The following is a 14,312-nucleotide window of genomic DNA, read 5'->3' as shown; positions in this document are numbered from 1 at the left end:
CAAAACAATTTTTGATATAACTTTTCAAAAAATCATTTAAAACTCGCATTTTTTGAAAAATAAAATAAAATCAGTGCAGTGGTAATCTTCTAAAGGAGTTTTTTTTATAATTATGTGGGGTAAATATCTAATGATTGTAAGAAAAAACTATGTATTAAGTACGAATATTAAAGCTTCAACCAACAATAAATCTACATATTATAATTAAAAATAATTATTAATTATTAATAGTTAATTTAGGGCACATTATCATGCTGAACAATTTATTTGAAAAAAAATTGATGTCATTTTTAGTTTTTGAGGAAATTTGTAATCTTCGTTTTGCGAAAATCAACAGAATTAGACGTTTTTAACTAGGACGTTTTTGAGACACTTTTTTACAAGGAATTTAAATCTGTCATCGTATTTTCTAAGGCGTTCTTGATGCCAAAGTTACAACACTAAACTTTGTTTTTTTATAGGCGCCATATCGGATTTTTTGCATTTTTGAAAAGTTTTTTTTCCTGATTACAACGATATAATCGAATCTTACATGTTAATCAAAATTGAGAAAAATATGTTTTCGTTCACAAATGACAGTACTCTAAATGTCATTTTTTATATTATGAAAAAAAGTACTATTATTTATTAATTTTCCTTATTATTTATTTTTACAAGTCACAGCTTGTTTATTTATTAAAGAAAAATCTTGTCACAAAAAATCAAAATATTTGTGCATACACGTATTTAGAAAAACATGTTCTATTAAAATATGTAACCAAACATATACTACCATCCCATTAAAAAAAACAGTTGACTATCGTTATTTTGACACATGTCATTATTACGCCAGTTTGACAGCGGCATTTAATGCAGTTTGATGTGCGATCTACGAAAATATATACTTTAGGGAGCATATTATTTGAAATAACCAAGTTATAAGGGTGCGACAGGCAACCTGGGACACCCGGTATATTGGTAATAAGCTTTTAAAATTGCACAGCTTCTCGACTAGTTATAGGTACTACTGCGGACAAAATACTTTGGTCATCATTTTTCTGTCACTTAAAAAGAAACATGTAAATCATTAACCAAGCACTAACGTCAAGTGAGGATTGATGACAGTTTCAAATTATTGACGTTTCTTTTGTCAAAAATATGGCAACATTAAAAAAATTGGAATTGTCTCCCTTGCTTCTGAGAGATTGTCCATGGGATTTGTTATATTTGTTGTCAACAAGTAGCGAAGAACGTTTTAACAATTTTAAATTTTGAGTAGTAAAAAAATTACTGAATTGTCATTGACGACCAAAGTAATTGTCCGCAATTGTACATGCTTTTTGTCAACATTCGGTATTCGCATTTTTGTTTGTTTCCTTATTTTTTGAAGATGTCCGTTCCTCTTTATCGTTCAGCTGTATAATCGCATTAAATCGATTTCAATCCTATCGTGCAGACGGCCGTCGCGGCGCCTTCTTCGTTTCCCCAGCTGTCACTTTATTAAAGCAATACATCACTTCCGACTGATACTTCCGTCTGTGATGGACAATCAGCGAACATCATGAAACTCCTAATTGATTCACAGCTCTCCTTTTAGAGATTTATCAACTTTTTGACGCCACTTTTCTTGTTGTTAAGTGCATTGAACTACTAATTAATTATAACACAAACTTGAAAACAGTTGTTAATTAATATTAAAAAAAAACGTTAAAAGTCAAAGATCGTGCGAAGATACTCTTTTAACCGTAAAATCGGTTTAGTTTCAACGTCATAAAACTGCAACTCCTAATACAAAAATACTAAATTTCCCCAAACACAATCCGATTTAAAACAGAGAGTCGCTGACGCTCCAACATTCTAGTCATGATCCAATAGGACGAAGAAGGGTCTTCATGACCGGAATAGAGACGAACGTATCTACTTCTTGTTTTCGATTTGATTTATTTTCGAAACAATTAAATGGTCTCTCCTTTAACGACTCTTGGAGATGGATAACTCGGCGAACAAGGAAAACTTTTAAACGAATTTATCATCGAGGTTTACGTGGAGTTTTCCTCACCATTACTTTATTTCGTAGTCTTTACTCCTCCTGTACTTCAATTTTGTTTTTCTAACGATAGATTTGACCTTTTGAAACACTTAAATCAAGAACATTAGAAATGAAATAATTGTGCAAGGCAAACAAGACCACAAAAAATATAAATTACTTCATTTGACAGCCGTGTTAGTTGAAAATAATAATTGTAATAATAATAATTTTAATGATTGCAACTTTAATCGTTCGTAATAAAGTTTTTTTTTTTTTAATTTTACACTTTGACTTTTTTTTTACACTTTCATTAATTCAGAATGTAAGCCGTTTAGAAACGCCTGCACCGTGTCTCCATTCTCTAGACTCAATTGACAAAAATTATATAATTTCAAGTCCATTTCGATTTGATTTTGATCAACAAAGCGATTTAAAACTAGGTGATACTCATGATTTTGATTTAAAAAATGTTCCAGATGCAATAAATTCGGAAGAAAAATTTGTCTTACTAGATAAAATTCAAAATTTAGAAAAAAAAGTTACAGGGAGCAAATATAGGATTTCAAAAGTTGAATAAGCTGTACGAAAATAAACTTGAAAAACTAGAGAAAATGCAGGAAAAAATTGACAATTACAGTAAAGGTCAACATTGTGTAGTGAGAATTGAGTCAGATGCAAAGGTCTTAGAACCAAGTGCTGTGTTTTTATTTGAGCAAATTTATAATTATTCCCTAAAAAACTCAAGATGGTCTGAAGTTACAGTACGTCATTGTATTGCCTGGAGGTCTCCAAAAGGTCATGAATTTGCGAGAAGAAGTCAGTTTTTAAAAGTTCCATCCAAAACAACTTAAACAGATGGGAAATTCTCAAGGGGTTCTCTCAAAGCAAAAAAATAATAGAGAATTATTAATAGAGAATAAAAATTAATCCTTGTGTTTTTTATTTGAGGCATTGAAGAAATAAAGAGCTATGGTCATTTTAATGATCTTGTAAATTTGTAAAGATTAAAAATAACTATCTAACCCAAATGTAAATCTTAATTTTTTTTAGTAAATAAAATTATATTTGCTTATAAAATGTTATAATTTTTGGTCTACACCTTTTTCAAGTGTAATTCAGAAACCATCACATGCACTTCAGATTAGTCAACTGTCTTTCAGAAAATGTTAATCGTAATTCAGAAGAGTAAAATTAGTTTCAGAAACCTTGAGATGTAATTCAGATTAATTAGTTTAATTTCACATTTAATTCAGATTAGTCAATTGTATTTCATAAAGTAATAATTGTAATTCAGAAACCATTACATGTAATTCAGAACAGTAAATAAATTCACTTTCATGTTACATGTAATCCAGGAAATATAAATTGTAATTCAAATAAGATATTTTATTTTCAAAGGAATTTTGGTAATATAATTTTTAAAGGAAAATAACAACTTCTGAATTACAATTGACGAATTCTCAATTACAAATGACAAACTCTGAATTATAACTAACACTTTCTGAAATACAATTGACTAATCTGAATTTCAATTTACGCTTTCTGAAGTTAAATTAATTAATCTGAATTACATCTGATGATTTCTGAAATTCAGTTTACGGTTCTGAATTGCAATTAATACTTTCTGAAATACAATTGACTAATCTAAATTACAATTAAAGTTTTCTGAAACATATCTTACGCTTTCTGAATTACACTTGAAAAAGGTGTAGTTCTTAGAGAAAATTACAATCAACAAAAAAATTATACAACCCATAAAACACAAAAGTAAATTTTTGTATACAAAAATTTATCAAGGTTTCAAACCAAAGTATACAGGTTCCATTGGAGCGCGGACTCCTCGCTCTATTTTTTCACATTAGATAGACTTTTTATTACTGACAATCAAAAATAATTTGCTATTAGAATAAGAGGAAACAAAGAAGAGGTATCCTAAATTGTTACTCTGTTAATGTTATTTATGGCTTTTATTGGTAAAATTTTTGTACCTTTACTAAATAATTATAAAAAAAAACATATACATAATGTTACATGCGTAACATTAAATAAACATAAAAAAGTCAAATGTCAAAATTTTGTGACAGATGGAATTTTTTAAACATTTTTTCCATGTTCCTGGTATCTTACTTACTTGAAGTACACACCCTGTATATCTAGATAGTCTCCCCACTTTTCACCCAGTTTAAAATGTTTCCACCCTGTCGAGTTGAGATGAAAAAACTAAAAATTTAATAAAGCTAACCGAATTTAATCTGTTCTCATACCTTCCAAATAAAAGAAAAATATTTCATATCTACTACAGAGAAAATCCTAAATTTCAGACACTGCATTCCACAAAGTGCAGTGGATTTTTTTTATCAAAATGGTTTGGTGTTTGTTCTGTTAGCTTCAACATAATTGAAAATTAAATGCCAGGAATTCCAAAACATCTTAACCACCGGATTAAATTTTAGCGTTCACGCTGCCTCGTATCGTAAAGAAAATTCAATAAAAGCAAGAGTACAAATTCAGCGGAGGTGACGTTTTGCTGCTCAATTTAATAAACCGTTGGCCAGACTTAACCGATTTCTCGACATTAAATCGCTTCGAAGGAATACTCAAGAGGTTTATGAGGTTTTAGTTGATTGCTCCATAATTTTAATGAAAAAATAATGCAATTATGTGAAACACCGAGTTCTAAAATCATCATTGATTTAATTTTGCGCGCTTACAGTGAAATTGGGCTTAATGTTATTAACACTGCGACAATTTGCTCTTTTCCTCTTTGCATTTTTATTGAAAGATTTAAGAAATTAAGATAAAACGATTTTTAATTTAATAATGATATAGTGTTAATCTATATTCGCATGAGGCACAAGACATTACTGCAGTGCTTGAAGCATTTGTGTAGGTCTTGTGTCGTCATAGAAACACCCCAATACGCTTGAAGGAGACAAATTTATAGCCCGGCAAAAAGTTTCATTTAAAATTTGCTACATCATTTGTAAATCCATTCTATTTGGTTAAATTGTCACAACAATCACATTTCTTCGTATTATATTTGCAAAAATTGTCCAAGTTGATTACGTTTTGACACACTAAATACTAAAAAATCTGATTTGGATTACATTGTGTGGAATTGGGTTTGCAAAAAGTGGGATTTGTCGTTTTGGCAGGATAATTAGCCGATATTCCCTTGTGCTGCGCTTCGGGGTAAAGGGATTATAATACTGTAATTATTAATATTCTACATCACCCCAATGTTTTTGTCTATTTGGAAGCCGATAATAACCCTTTCCAAACATTGTTACTGGTTTAATCAATATTAATTATAACTGTGATCAAAAAAAATTTCTGTCCAAAATAACATAAGAGTGTTCACAGTACATTTCACGATAGTATTTCAGTGTTAATAATGTTTATGGAACAGTGTGCTTGACTGTGCAGATTTGTTATATAAATTGAGCGTGAAATCAAACGTATTGCAATATTGTAAATTTGTCCCTGTTAGGGCCGAGTTGCGAACGTGGCATTTGTTAAGAGCACTGTTTGGCGCTCTGGATTTATTTTCTCGCAATTAGCGAAAACTCGGACCTTGAGACTCACTAAAAAATATTAAAATAACAATTATCAAGTTGTAGTAACAGTGAAATGGTCCTTGACAGTTTTACCTCAAGTCTGTTTTTTCTTTAAATGCAAATTACCAAGTCAAAATTTTGGTAGCAGCTTTTTTCCATAGCCACAAATTTTGTTTACTTTTTCTTTTTGTACCTAGAAATTTTATTAAAATTTCTTTATCTATATAAATTTCGAAGTTATGAGAGTTTAAATTTTGCACTTTGACTCTATTTATTGTTGTTGGAGAAATAATTTTACAAGTTTTTTTGCTACAGGCTGTTAGAAGAGGAAACAAGAAAGCTGTATCTTAAATTGTAACTGTGTTTAATGTTATTTGTGGTTTTTGTTACCAAAATTTTTGTACCTTTACTAAATAATTGTAAAAAAACATATACAAGATCATCAGTATCATTAAATAAACTTAAAAAATGTCAAATGTCAAAAATTTTTGACAGATAGAATTTTTTAAACATTTTTTCCATGTTCCTGGTATCTTATCTTACCTAAAATTTTTCTCAGGGGCGCGAGTTCTGGCGAACCCTGTATATCTATCACTAAAATAAATTTAAAAAAGTCCACACACTTTCAACTAATAGTTATTTATTATACAAGACGATAAAATTGAATTTTATCTTTGAGAGACACTAATATGCTCGAAAAGATAATGAAAATTTTATCGTCGTGTACAATATAAAATTTTATTCAATCCTCACTAATTTTGTAGTCAATTTGTTGATCGATATTTATAAATGTCAAAGTAAAATTCAACAATGAAATCTAATGTCAAAGATCGTTAGCAACTAAAAACAATGGATGTATTTTTTGCCATCTAGACGATAAAATTTCATTTTAACATGGAGAAAAGAGTAGATACAATTCAATTATAACATAGAGGATTGAATAAATGATTTTTTTCTAATTTGAAATACTTTAACTTTAAAAAAATCATTACTCAATAACTATTAGGCCGATTTCCTTCAAATAAAGACCATTCTAAAGGGATGGACTTGCCCTTTAGAATGGTATAAAATTTGAAATTGAATATTGGTAAACTTTTCTTCGAACAGTGCTCGAAGAAGTTCGAAGTAAATCGAAGTAATCTAAGAAAAACCCTACGAGTATTTTTTTTTTCTTCATCACCATCGTGTAGAGCATCTTTTTATTAGTTGGAATCCAAATTAAAAAAAAATATACCGAGTAGTTTTCAAGATATAATTTTTTGAAGTTAAGGTTTACTAATCAAGCGTTGCGCCATATAGGAGAAATGCACGTTAATCTTACTTAAAATTGCATTTTTATAAAAGTATTTGTTTTAAGACTCTTCTTTTGCTTAAAAATGGTCAATTGCATCTTTATTCTAATTAAAATAAACAAAAACAAAAAAGTTCGAAGTTAAATCGGAATAAACTAAGAAAAACCCTACAAGTAAATTTTTTCTTCATCATCACCATCGTGTAGAGCATCTATTTATTAGTTGTAATTCAAGTTTTTAAAAGAATATACCGAGTGGTCTTCAAGACATGATTTTTTTTTTAAGTTAAGGTTTGCAAGCATTGCGCCAGATAGGACACTTGCTTTAAGTAAACAAACAGATTTTGTTTGTTCTAATCAGAACAAAGAAGATGCAGTTGACCATTTTTAAGCAAAAGAAGAGTCTTAAAACAAATACTTATATAAAAATGCAATTTTAAGTAAGATTGACGTGTATTTCTCATACCAGGTGAATAAAAAGTATGGAACCAAGCATTTTTTTCGTAAACTAAGCACTTTACAAAAAAAATAATTAGTGTAGTGTAAAGTCCAATTAAAATGTGACCATTTATCAAGAATAACATTTTTCGAAATTTCTTTTAGTTTTCGAGTTCTGGAATTTTTTTTTTAATGGCAACCCACTGTGGTAATTTTTTTAATTAAAGATTGTGATCTAAAAATGACCTCTAATTAAACAGAATTGTTTTCTAGTCAGTACTTTTTTTTAATAAATTGTTAAAGTTGCGTTCCGAGCCCATCACGAAGATTTTCCGAACTTGAACGAAGGAGTCGTTTCATGACTTTGGTCATTGGAGAGTCCGGTTTTTGGTGCAGGTGCTTTGGGTTGGTTCCGGATGGATCAAAAAATGTAAAAACAAATCATTTTCTTCTATCTTTAGTCGATTCGAAACCACCCCAAAGCACCTGCATAGAAATCCCATGATGAAAAAAAGTATGAAACAACCACTTCGGTTAGGTTCGGAAAATCTTCGTGATGAGCTCGAAACGCAACTTTAAAAATTAATAAAAAAAAGTACTGACTAGAAAACAATTCTTTTTAATTAGAGGTCATTTTTAGATCATAATCTTTAATTAAAAAAATTACCATGGTGGGTTGCCGTTTAAAAAAAATAATTTTTTTCCAGAACTCGAAAACTAATAGAAATTTCGAAAAATGTTATTCTTGATAAATGGTCACATTTTAATTGGACTTTACGCTACACTATTTATTTTTTCCGTAAAGTGCTTAGTTTACGAAAAAAACGATTGGTTCCATACTTTTTATTCACCTGGTATATGGTGCAATGCTTGATTAGTAAACCTTAACTTCAAAAAATTATATCTTGAAAACTACTTGCTATATTCTTTTAAAAAATTTGGATTCCAACTAATGAAAAGATGCTCTACACGATGGTGATGAAGAAAAAAAAATACTCGTAGGGTTTTTCTTAGATTACTTCGAACTTCTTCGAACACTGATCGAAGAAAAGTTCGCCAATATTCTATTTCAAATTGCATATCATTCTAAAGGGCAAGTCCAACCCTTTAGAATGGTCTTTATTTGAAGGAAATCGGCCAAAAGTTATTGAGTAATGATTTTTTTAAAGTTAAAGTATTTCAAATTCATTTAAATTAGAAAAAAATAATTTAGTTCAAAGTGTGTGGACTTTCTGATTTTTTGTTAGAGCATTTGATTTGTCTCACTGAGTCGAAGAAAATGATTTATAATTTGTCAAGTTGTCACGACATGACTTTTTTTTTGCCGCCCTGTGTTATGATTGTTTTCAAATTGAGATGTTGTCAAAATTTTGACTTTTATGAATCTTGTGTGCCTGTTTGCTCTTAGAAAGGGCTATAACAGACATTACCTAAGGTCTGAAGACAGAATTCAGTGCTGATAATTTTGATAGAAACACACCGCAAGTAAGTAACGATGTTGTGGACAAAATTGAGGTTCTTGCTAGAAAAACTTTGAAGAAAAAGATTTATATACAGAAAAAAGTTATTTAGCAAAAGATACAAGTGGGTATTATGATGATTGGCAATAAATTTTGTGTAATTTACTGAAATGAGCTCAAAGTTGATGCACTTTATAAATTTTTCTTCAGCTTTAGTTTCAAAATTGTTACTTTTTCAACTCCTTCCTCACAAGACACTAATTTAATTGCGTTCTTTCCGAGGTTCTTTCTCATTCATGTTTATTTTGTATATTCTTGTCAATTTCTTGCTAAAAATTGAGAATGTTTAGCAAACCTGCATTACAAATTGTGTCTACATTTTAACGGGCCCTTTTTGTAACTTTCTGCTTGCGAACTATTCGTTTCCAAATTTCTAAAAACTGTTAGTGGTACCGAATTTGTTCCTTAGATGTTTCGTCTCTAAATTTTTTTAGACGATTTTTGTGTTGAGTTTTAATGGCATTGTTTTCAAATTAATGCAAAAAACCGGAATTGCCAGACACTCAAAAATTAAACGGTTACATTTCGGAAATTCGGCTCGCAGACAAGCATATGTAGTGGGGGTAAATAAATCCCGATTGCCGAGCAGTAGTTATGACCATTTTGCATCATGAAATCGATTTTTGAAAACTTTTGTTTTTATTTTTTCAGACTGAATTATCTCATAACTTGCAACAACTGTCTGAGCGAGCTCGATCAACGACAGAGTTCATCCAGCGTCTCAAGGGAATGAGCGATAAAGTTAATGTAAGTAAATCCACCCGCTGACCCGTAACTTCACTATGTAATCTCGAACCATTTGTTTGTTTTTGCCCAATCCGTTGTCTCTGTTTATTGCTTTGTGTACGGATAAAGTTCGGAAGGGATTTAGTGCGACAAGTTGACACTGTTTCTCGCACAGTTCCTCAAAAAATTTCATTTTGCAAATTAGTTGCTACTTAAATGTTGGATTACTTTAGGAAATGCAATTCTAATTATGACACATTGTATCGAATTTTCTGTAGTCTTATGTTTTTAGAAGCAAACACCTGTTTTATGAGAACATATTTATAAAAATTTGTTGATTAAGAAAACTGTAAAAAGTTCAGTTGGAAAAATAATTTTAAAAATTTTTTTTTTTTTGCTACAGGCTATTATAAGAGGAAACAAGGAAACTGTACCCTAAATTGTACTTCTGTTTAATATTATTTGTGGCTTTTATTGGCAAAATTTTTGTACCTTTATTAAATAATTATAAAAAAAAACATCAGTATCATTAAATAGATTAAATAAAAAATGTCAAATGTCAAAAAGTAAATGTCAAAATTGGCAAGTAAGATGAGATACCAGGACCAAGGAAAGAATTGCATCTGTCAAAAATTTTGGCATTTATTTTTGACATTTGACTTTTATGTTTATTTAATGTCAGCCAATAAAAGACAAATAACGTTAAACTAGTTACAATTTAGGATACAGTTTCTCTTCTAATAGTCTGCAGCAAAAAAACAGGTAAAATTATTTTTACAACACAAATCAAGAGTCAAAGTGCAAAATTTAAACTTATACAGGGTGTTCCGTCTAAATCCCACTTTAGAAGTATTGGGAGTTGCAATAATCGTATTTATTTGAAAATTGGTACATAGCCATAAACCATTAAGTCCTCTTAAATGAAAATATTTTCAAGATGGCGGCACTTTCGCTTATACCGGAAGTCGGTCTCAACATTCTTATTTTAAATGAAAAGGTATATTTTTTACTGCGTTTTTGGATTAATCGGGTTATTTTAAGGGAATTTTCATCAGCTTTCCCTATACCTAAATTTAGCCGTTTTTGAAATATTTGGAGTTTTTCAAAAATTTTTGGATTTGCACCTTCCACTTTAAAAACCGGTAACTCTGCTATTTTTTAAAATTTTGAATTCGTTTTTTTGGCATTTGAAGGAGAAAGCTTAGATCTTTCTTTCGGTGTTTTCAAATTTTGAAAAAAAAATTAACAAACCATAAAATTTTAAGGTTACTTTTGTAATAATTCAAATACCCATAACTCAATTTTTTCAAATGAAATACCCCAATTTTTATTATACTAAATGGAGGAGAATTTAATTCTGCATCGATCTGTATTAACATTCCCTATACCTAAATTTAATAATTTTTAAGTTATGGTGACTTTTTGTTGAGACTGCCGAAAATCTGTTATTAGCCACATTCGTTTTCGTATAGTTTGCTATGGGAATATAAAAACGTCAAAATTGTTTCTCAATAAATGTCGACAGTGACTTATTATTTGACAAATAGTGCCAAAATATGGAGAGTCAAAGCTACTCAAACTTAGATTTAATTAATTTATTTTGTATTTATGGAGAGTGTAACAAAATTATGATATCGTTCATTAAACAAAAATAAACTTTTCTCACTTGTTAGCTTTAAATAATGATCGCATGGTAGAACCTATCAATAATAATGAAGTTTGTATAACTTTAATTCTCCATATTTTGCACTATTTGTCAAATAGTAATTTACTGTTGACGTTTGTTTAGAGAAAATTGTGACTTTTTTGATTTTCATAGCAAACTATGCGAAATCGCGTATAGCTAGTAATAAATTTTCTGTAGTCTTAAAAAAAAAGTCCATAACTTGAATATTATTAAATTTAGGTATAGGGAATGTTAATACAGATCAATGCACAATTAAATTCTCTTCTATTTAGTAAAATAAAAATTGGGGTATTTCATTTGAAAAAATTGAGTTATGAGTATTTGAATTATTACAAAAGTAACCTTAAAATTTTGGGATATGTTATTTTTTTTTTCAAAATTTGAAAACATCAGAAAAAGGATCTAAGCTTTCTCTTTCAAACGCCAAAAAAACGAATTCAAAATTTTAAAAAATAGCAGTTACCGGTTTTTAAAGTGGAAGGTGCAAATCCAAAAATTTTTGAAAAACTCCAAATATTTCAAAAACGCCTAAATTTAGGAAAACTCCCTTAAAATAACCCGATTAATCCAAAAACGCAGTAAAAAATATACCTTTCCATTTAAAATAAGAAAGTTGAGACCGACTTCCGGCATAACCGGAAGTGCCGCCATCTTGAAAATATTTTTATTTAGGAGGACTTAATGGTTTATGGCTATGTACCAATTTTCAAATAAATACAATTATTCCAACTCCCAATACTTCTAAAGTGGGGTTTAGACGGAACAGCCTGTATAATTTCGAAATTTTTATCCCTAGTTAGGATTTTTTCCAAATTCTTGGTGTCTTATCTTACTTGACATTTTTCTCTGTGGCGCAAGTTATGAAACATCCTATATATGATTGACGTTGGATTTAATAAACTAAATTTACCAGAAATCTAGCTCCGCCAATCACCAAAAAATATTTTATAATTTCCTAAAAATTATAAATTAATCCGCTTTTGAGCAATCACCTCGGAGAATAAACTCCATATTCGTATTAAAATTTTTATTTTAGTGCCTTGTACAAGTAACTATTTTGAAAAATATCAAATTTTATACTAGCACCTTATCACTTATCAGTTATCTTTTATTAATCAATTAGTTTTTTTAGAACACTTGTTTCAATACGTCTTGCTCATCTTGAAAGTATTTTTCAAGAAATTTTGTAAAATTCTTCAAAACCAATAATAAAAAGATGACCGGAAAGATGCGCACACGGAAAAAAGAGCATGTTTAAAAACTCCATAAAAATGCCTATTTCATATTTCGAGTTCTACGTTTACGAATTTAATCGATTGAGGTGTTTTCTTCTCTTCAATTCGCGAAGGTTTATTGTTTTAATGTTTTCTATTTATTTTTACATTTGCACAAACTTTCAATTCACGGTTTTATAAAATTGGATCTAGAATTTACTAAGTAAATTTTCAACGTGCGTTTTTATCATTGTGCGCTTTTGTCCTTGTGCGCTTATTTCCTATATGGATTCGTACTTAAACATCAAGTATTTTTATTCAGTAAATGCAGTGAATGTTTAGTAAAAATAATAAAGGCACATTAAAATTAATGAATTTTCAGTAACATTCCCAATAAAATAGTAAATGCACAATAGAAATAAATGTGTTACATCGAAAAATATTCGCTTAGTACACCAAGCCATTAACACTCAGTAAAATGGATGCAAATGAATTGAGCAATTGCTCAATAAAATAATAAATGTTCCGTAATGCAATAATAAATAATCCTTGTGCAGGGGCATAAATTATTATGTAACCAAAACTGAAAATAAATACGTTGCTTAACTTTTGTGTTATTTTAGTAATTTTAATTAAAGTTATTGAACCGTTTTTGTTATTTTTGCGGCTCAACAAATTGGGGTTAGATACTGTAAATATACGATTTTTTACTGTGGACTTTTATACTGAACAAATTACAATAAAATACTTTGGATGTGCTACTGTGCAAAAATTAATTAAATACTAATCATTGATCATTTTTGACGAACCTGAAAGCTAAAATAAAATACCATGACTTGATATAAGTCAAAAACAAGTCACTTTATATTTTTTTATAATGTCGAAGGATTATTTTTTCCAACTACTACACCTTTCTATTGACCAAATGCTTTTTGACACGCAAAGCGGCGACAATAAATGCAACATGGCGCATCGCAGGTGGTGAAACTCTACTAATAACACATGGAATAACGATATACATCCTATTTCACGTACAACTTCACATTTCAGATCTTGTCGATTGCATCCCAGTTGGAAGTGAAATTTTATGTAAATTGGGAACATTAAGTTGCAATTGAAACTTTAAAGTACTGAGAATTGTAACTACATAGTATGGAACTTGAACACTCGACTAACTTTTAATGCTTCATTTGTAAAAAAAAAACGAATTGCATAATTACACGCATCGAACTTTTTATATTACAAAAGTTTTAGGTGTCTCAGTGTTTATCGAGCCTTTTTTAGAGAAACCAAACACTGTGGAACACAATCACATAAACGCCACTCGCATTCTAAAATGACTTTTTTAATATGGGACTGATATTGGCAGCACAAACGATGAAAGTTTCAACAGAGTTCTCGATCAATAGAACCTTTAATTAAATATAACTCGAATCGGAACAGAACACTCACACTGTATTAAATTGGTCGTCTACTAATTGGTCTTGCTAAACAACACCTATTGAAGATTAATTTATTAGATGTAAAAAAAACAAGAATATAAGAATAGTGTTAAAAACTGGGATAAATGTGTTACAAGATCCTTTTATAATTTTTTGAAATTTTTATTTTTTTCAAACTGAACATTGATTTAAAGGAAAGAGAAAAAAGTAACTTTTTGCGTTGTTTTAGTAAATCAAGGCCTGTTAATTTTTAAATCGATCCATCGAACCGTTTTCTCGGACCGATTGATCAAAGTTTTGCAAAAGAATTAAAGGAACAATTGCACATATTGTTTCTGAATAGTATCTAATCTTCATAAAAAAACGTTTTTTTTCGACTTTTTTTACAATTTTGCAGTAAATTCAAAAAAAAAATCATATTTTTTTTAT

At 29.5% G+C, this 14,312-nt stretch overlaps 1 protein-coding gene across 2 annotated transcripts in view; it reads left to right on the top strand.

Moving 5' to 3' along the window:
* The window catches only part of LOC123004680 (E3 ubiquitin-protein ligase TRIM9), a 46,868-nt gene that overhangs the window by 23,945 nt on the left and 8,611 nt on the right, over nucleotides 1–14,312 (top strand). For both annotated transcript variants that reach the window (XM_044398050.1, XM_044398049.1), the window contains exon 2: nucleotides 9,466–9,561. In XM_044398050.1, the coding sequence (XP_044253985.1) occupies nucleotides 9,466–9,561 (96 nt within the window). The remainder of the gene's footprint in view (nucleotides 1–9,465; nucleotides 9,562–14,312) is intronic.

Source organism: Tribolium madens, unplaced genomic scaffold (genome assembly GCF_015345945.1).
Source record: "Tribolium madens isolate multiple individuals breed KSU strain unplaced genomic scaffold, Tmad_KSU_1.1 Scaffold_20;HRSCAF=117;Tcas5.2_LG4, whole genome shotgun sequence".
Lineage (NCBI taxonomy): Eukaryota > Metazoa > Arthropoda > Insecta > Coleoptera > Tenebrionidae > Tribolium > Tribolium madens.
Note: the sequence above shows the minus strand (reverse complement) of the source record. Positions and strands in the feature narration are given on the sequence as shown.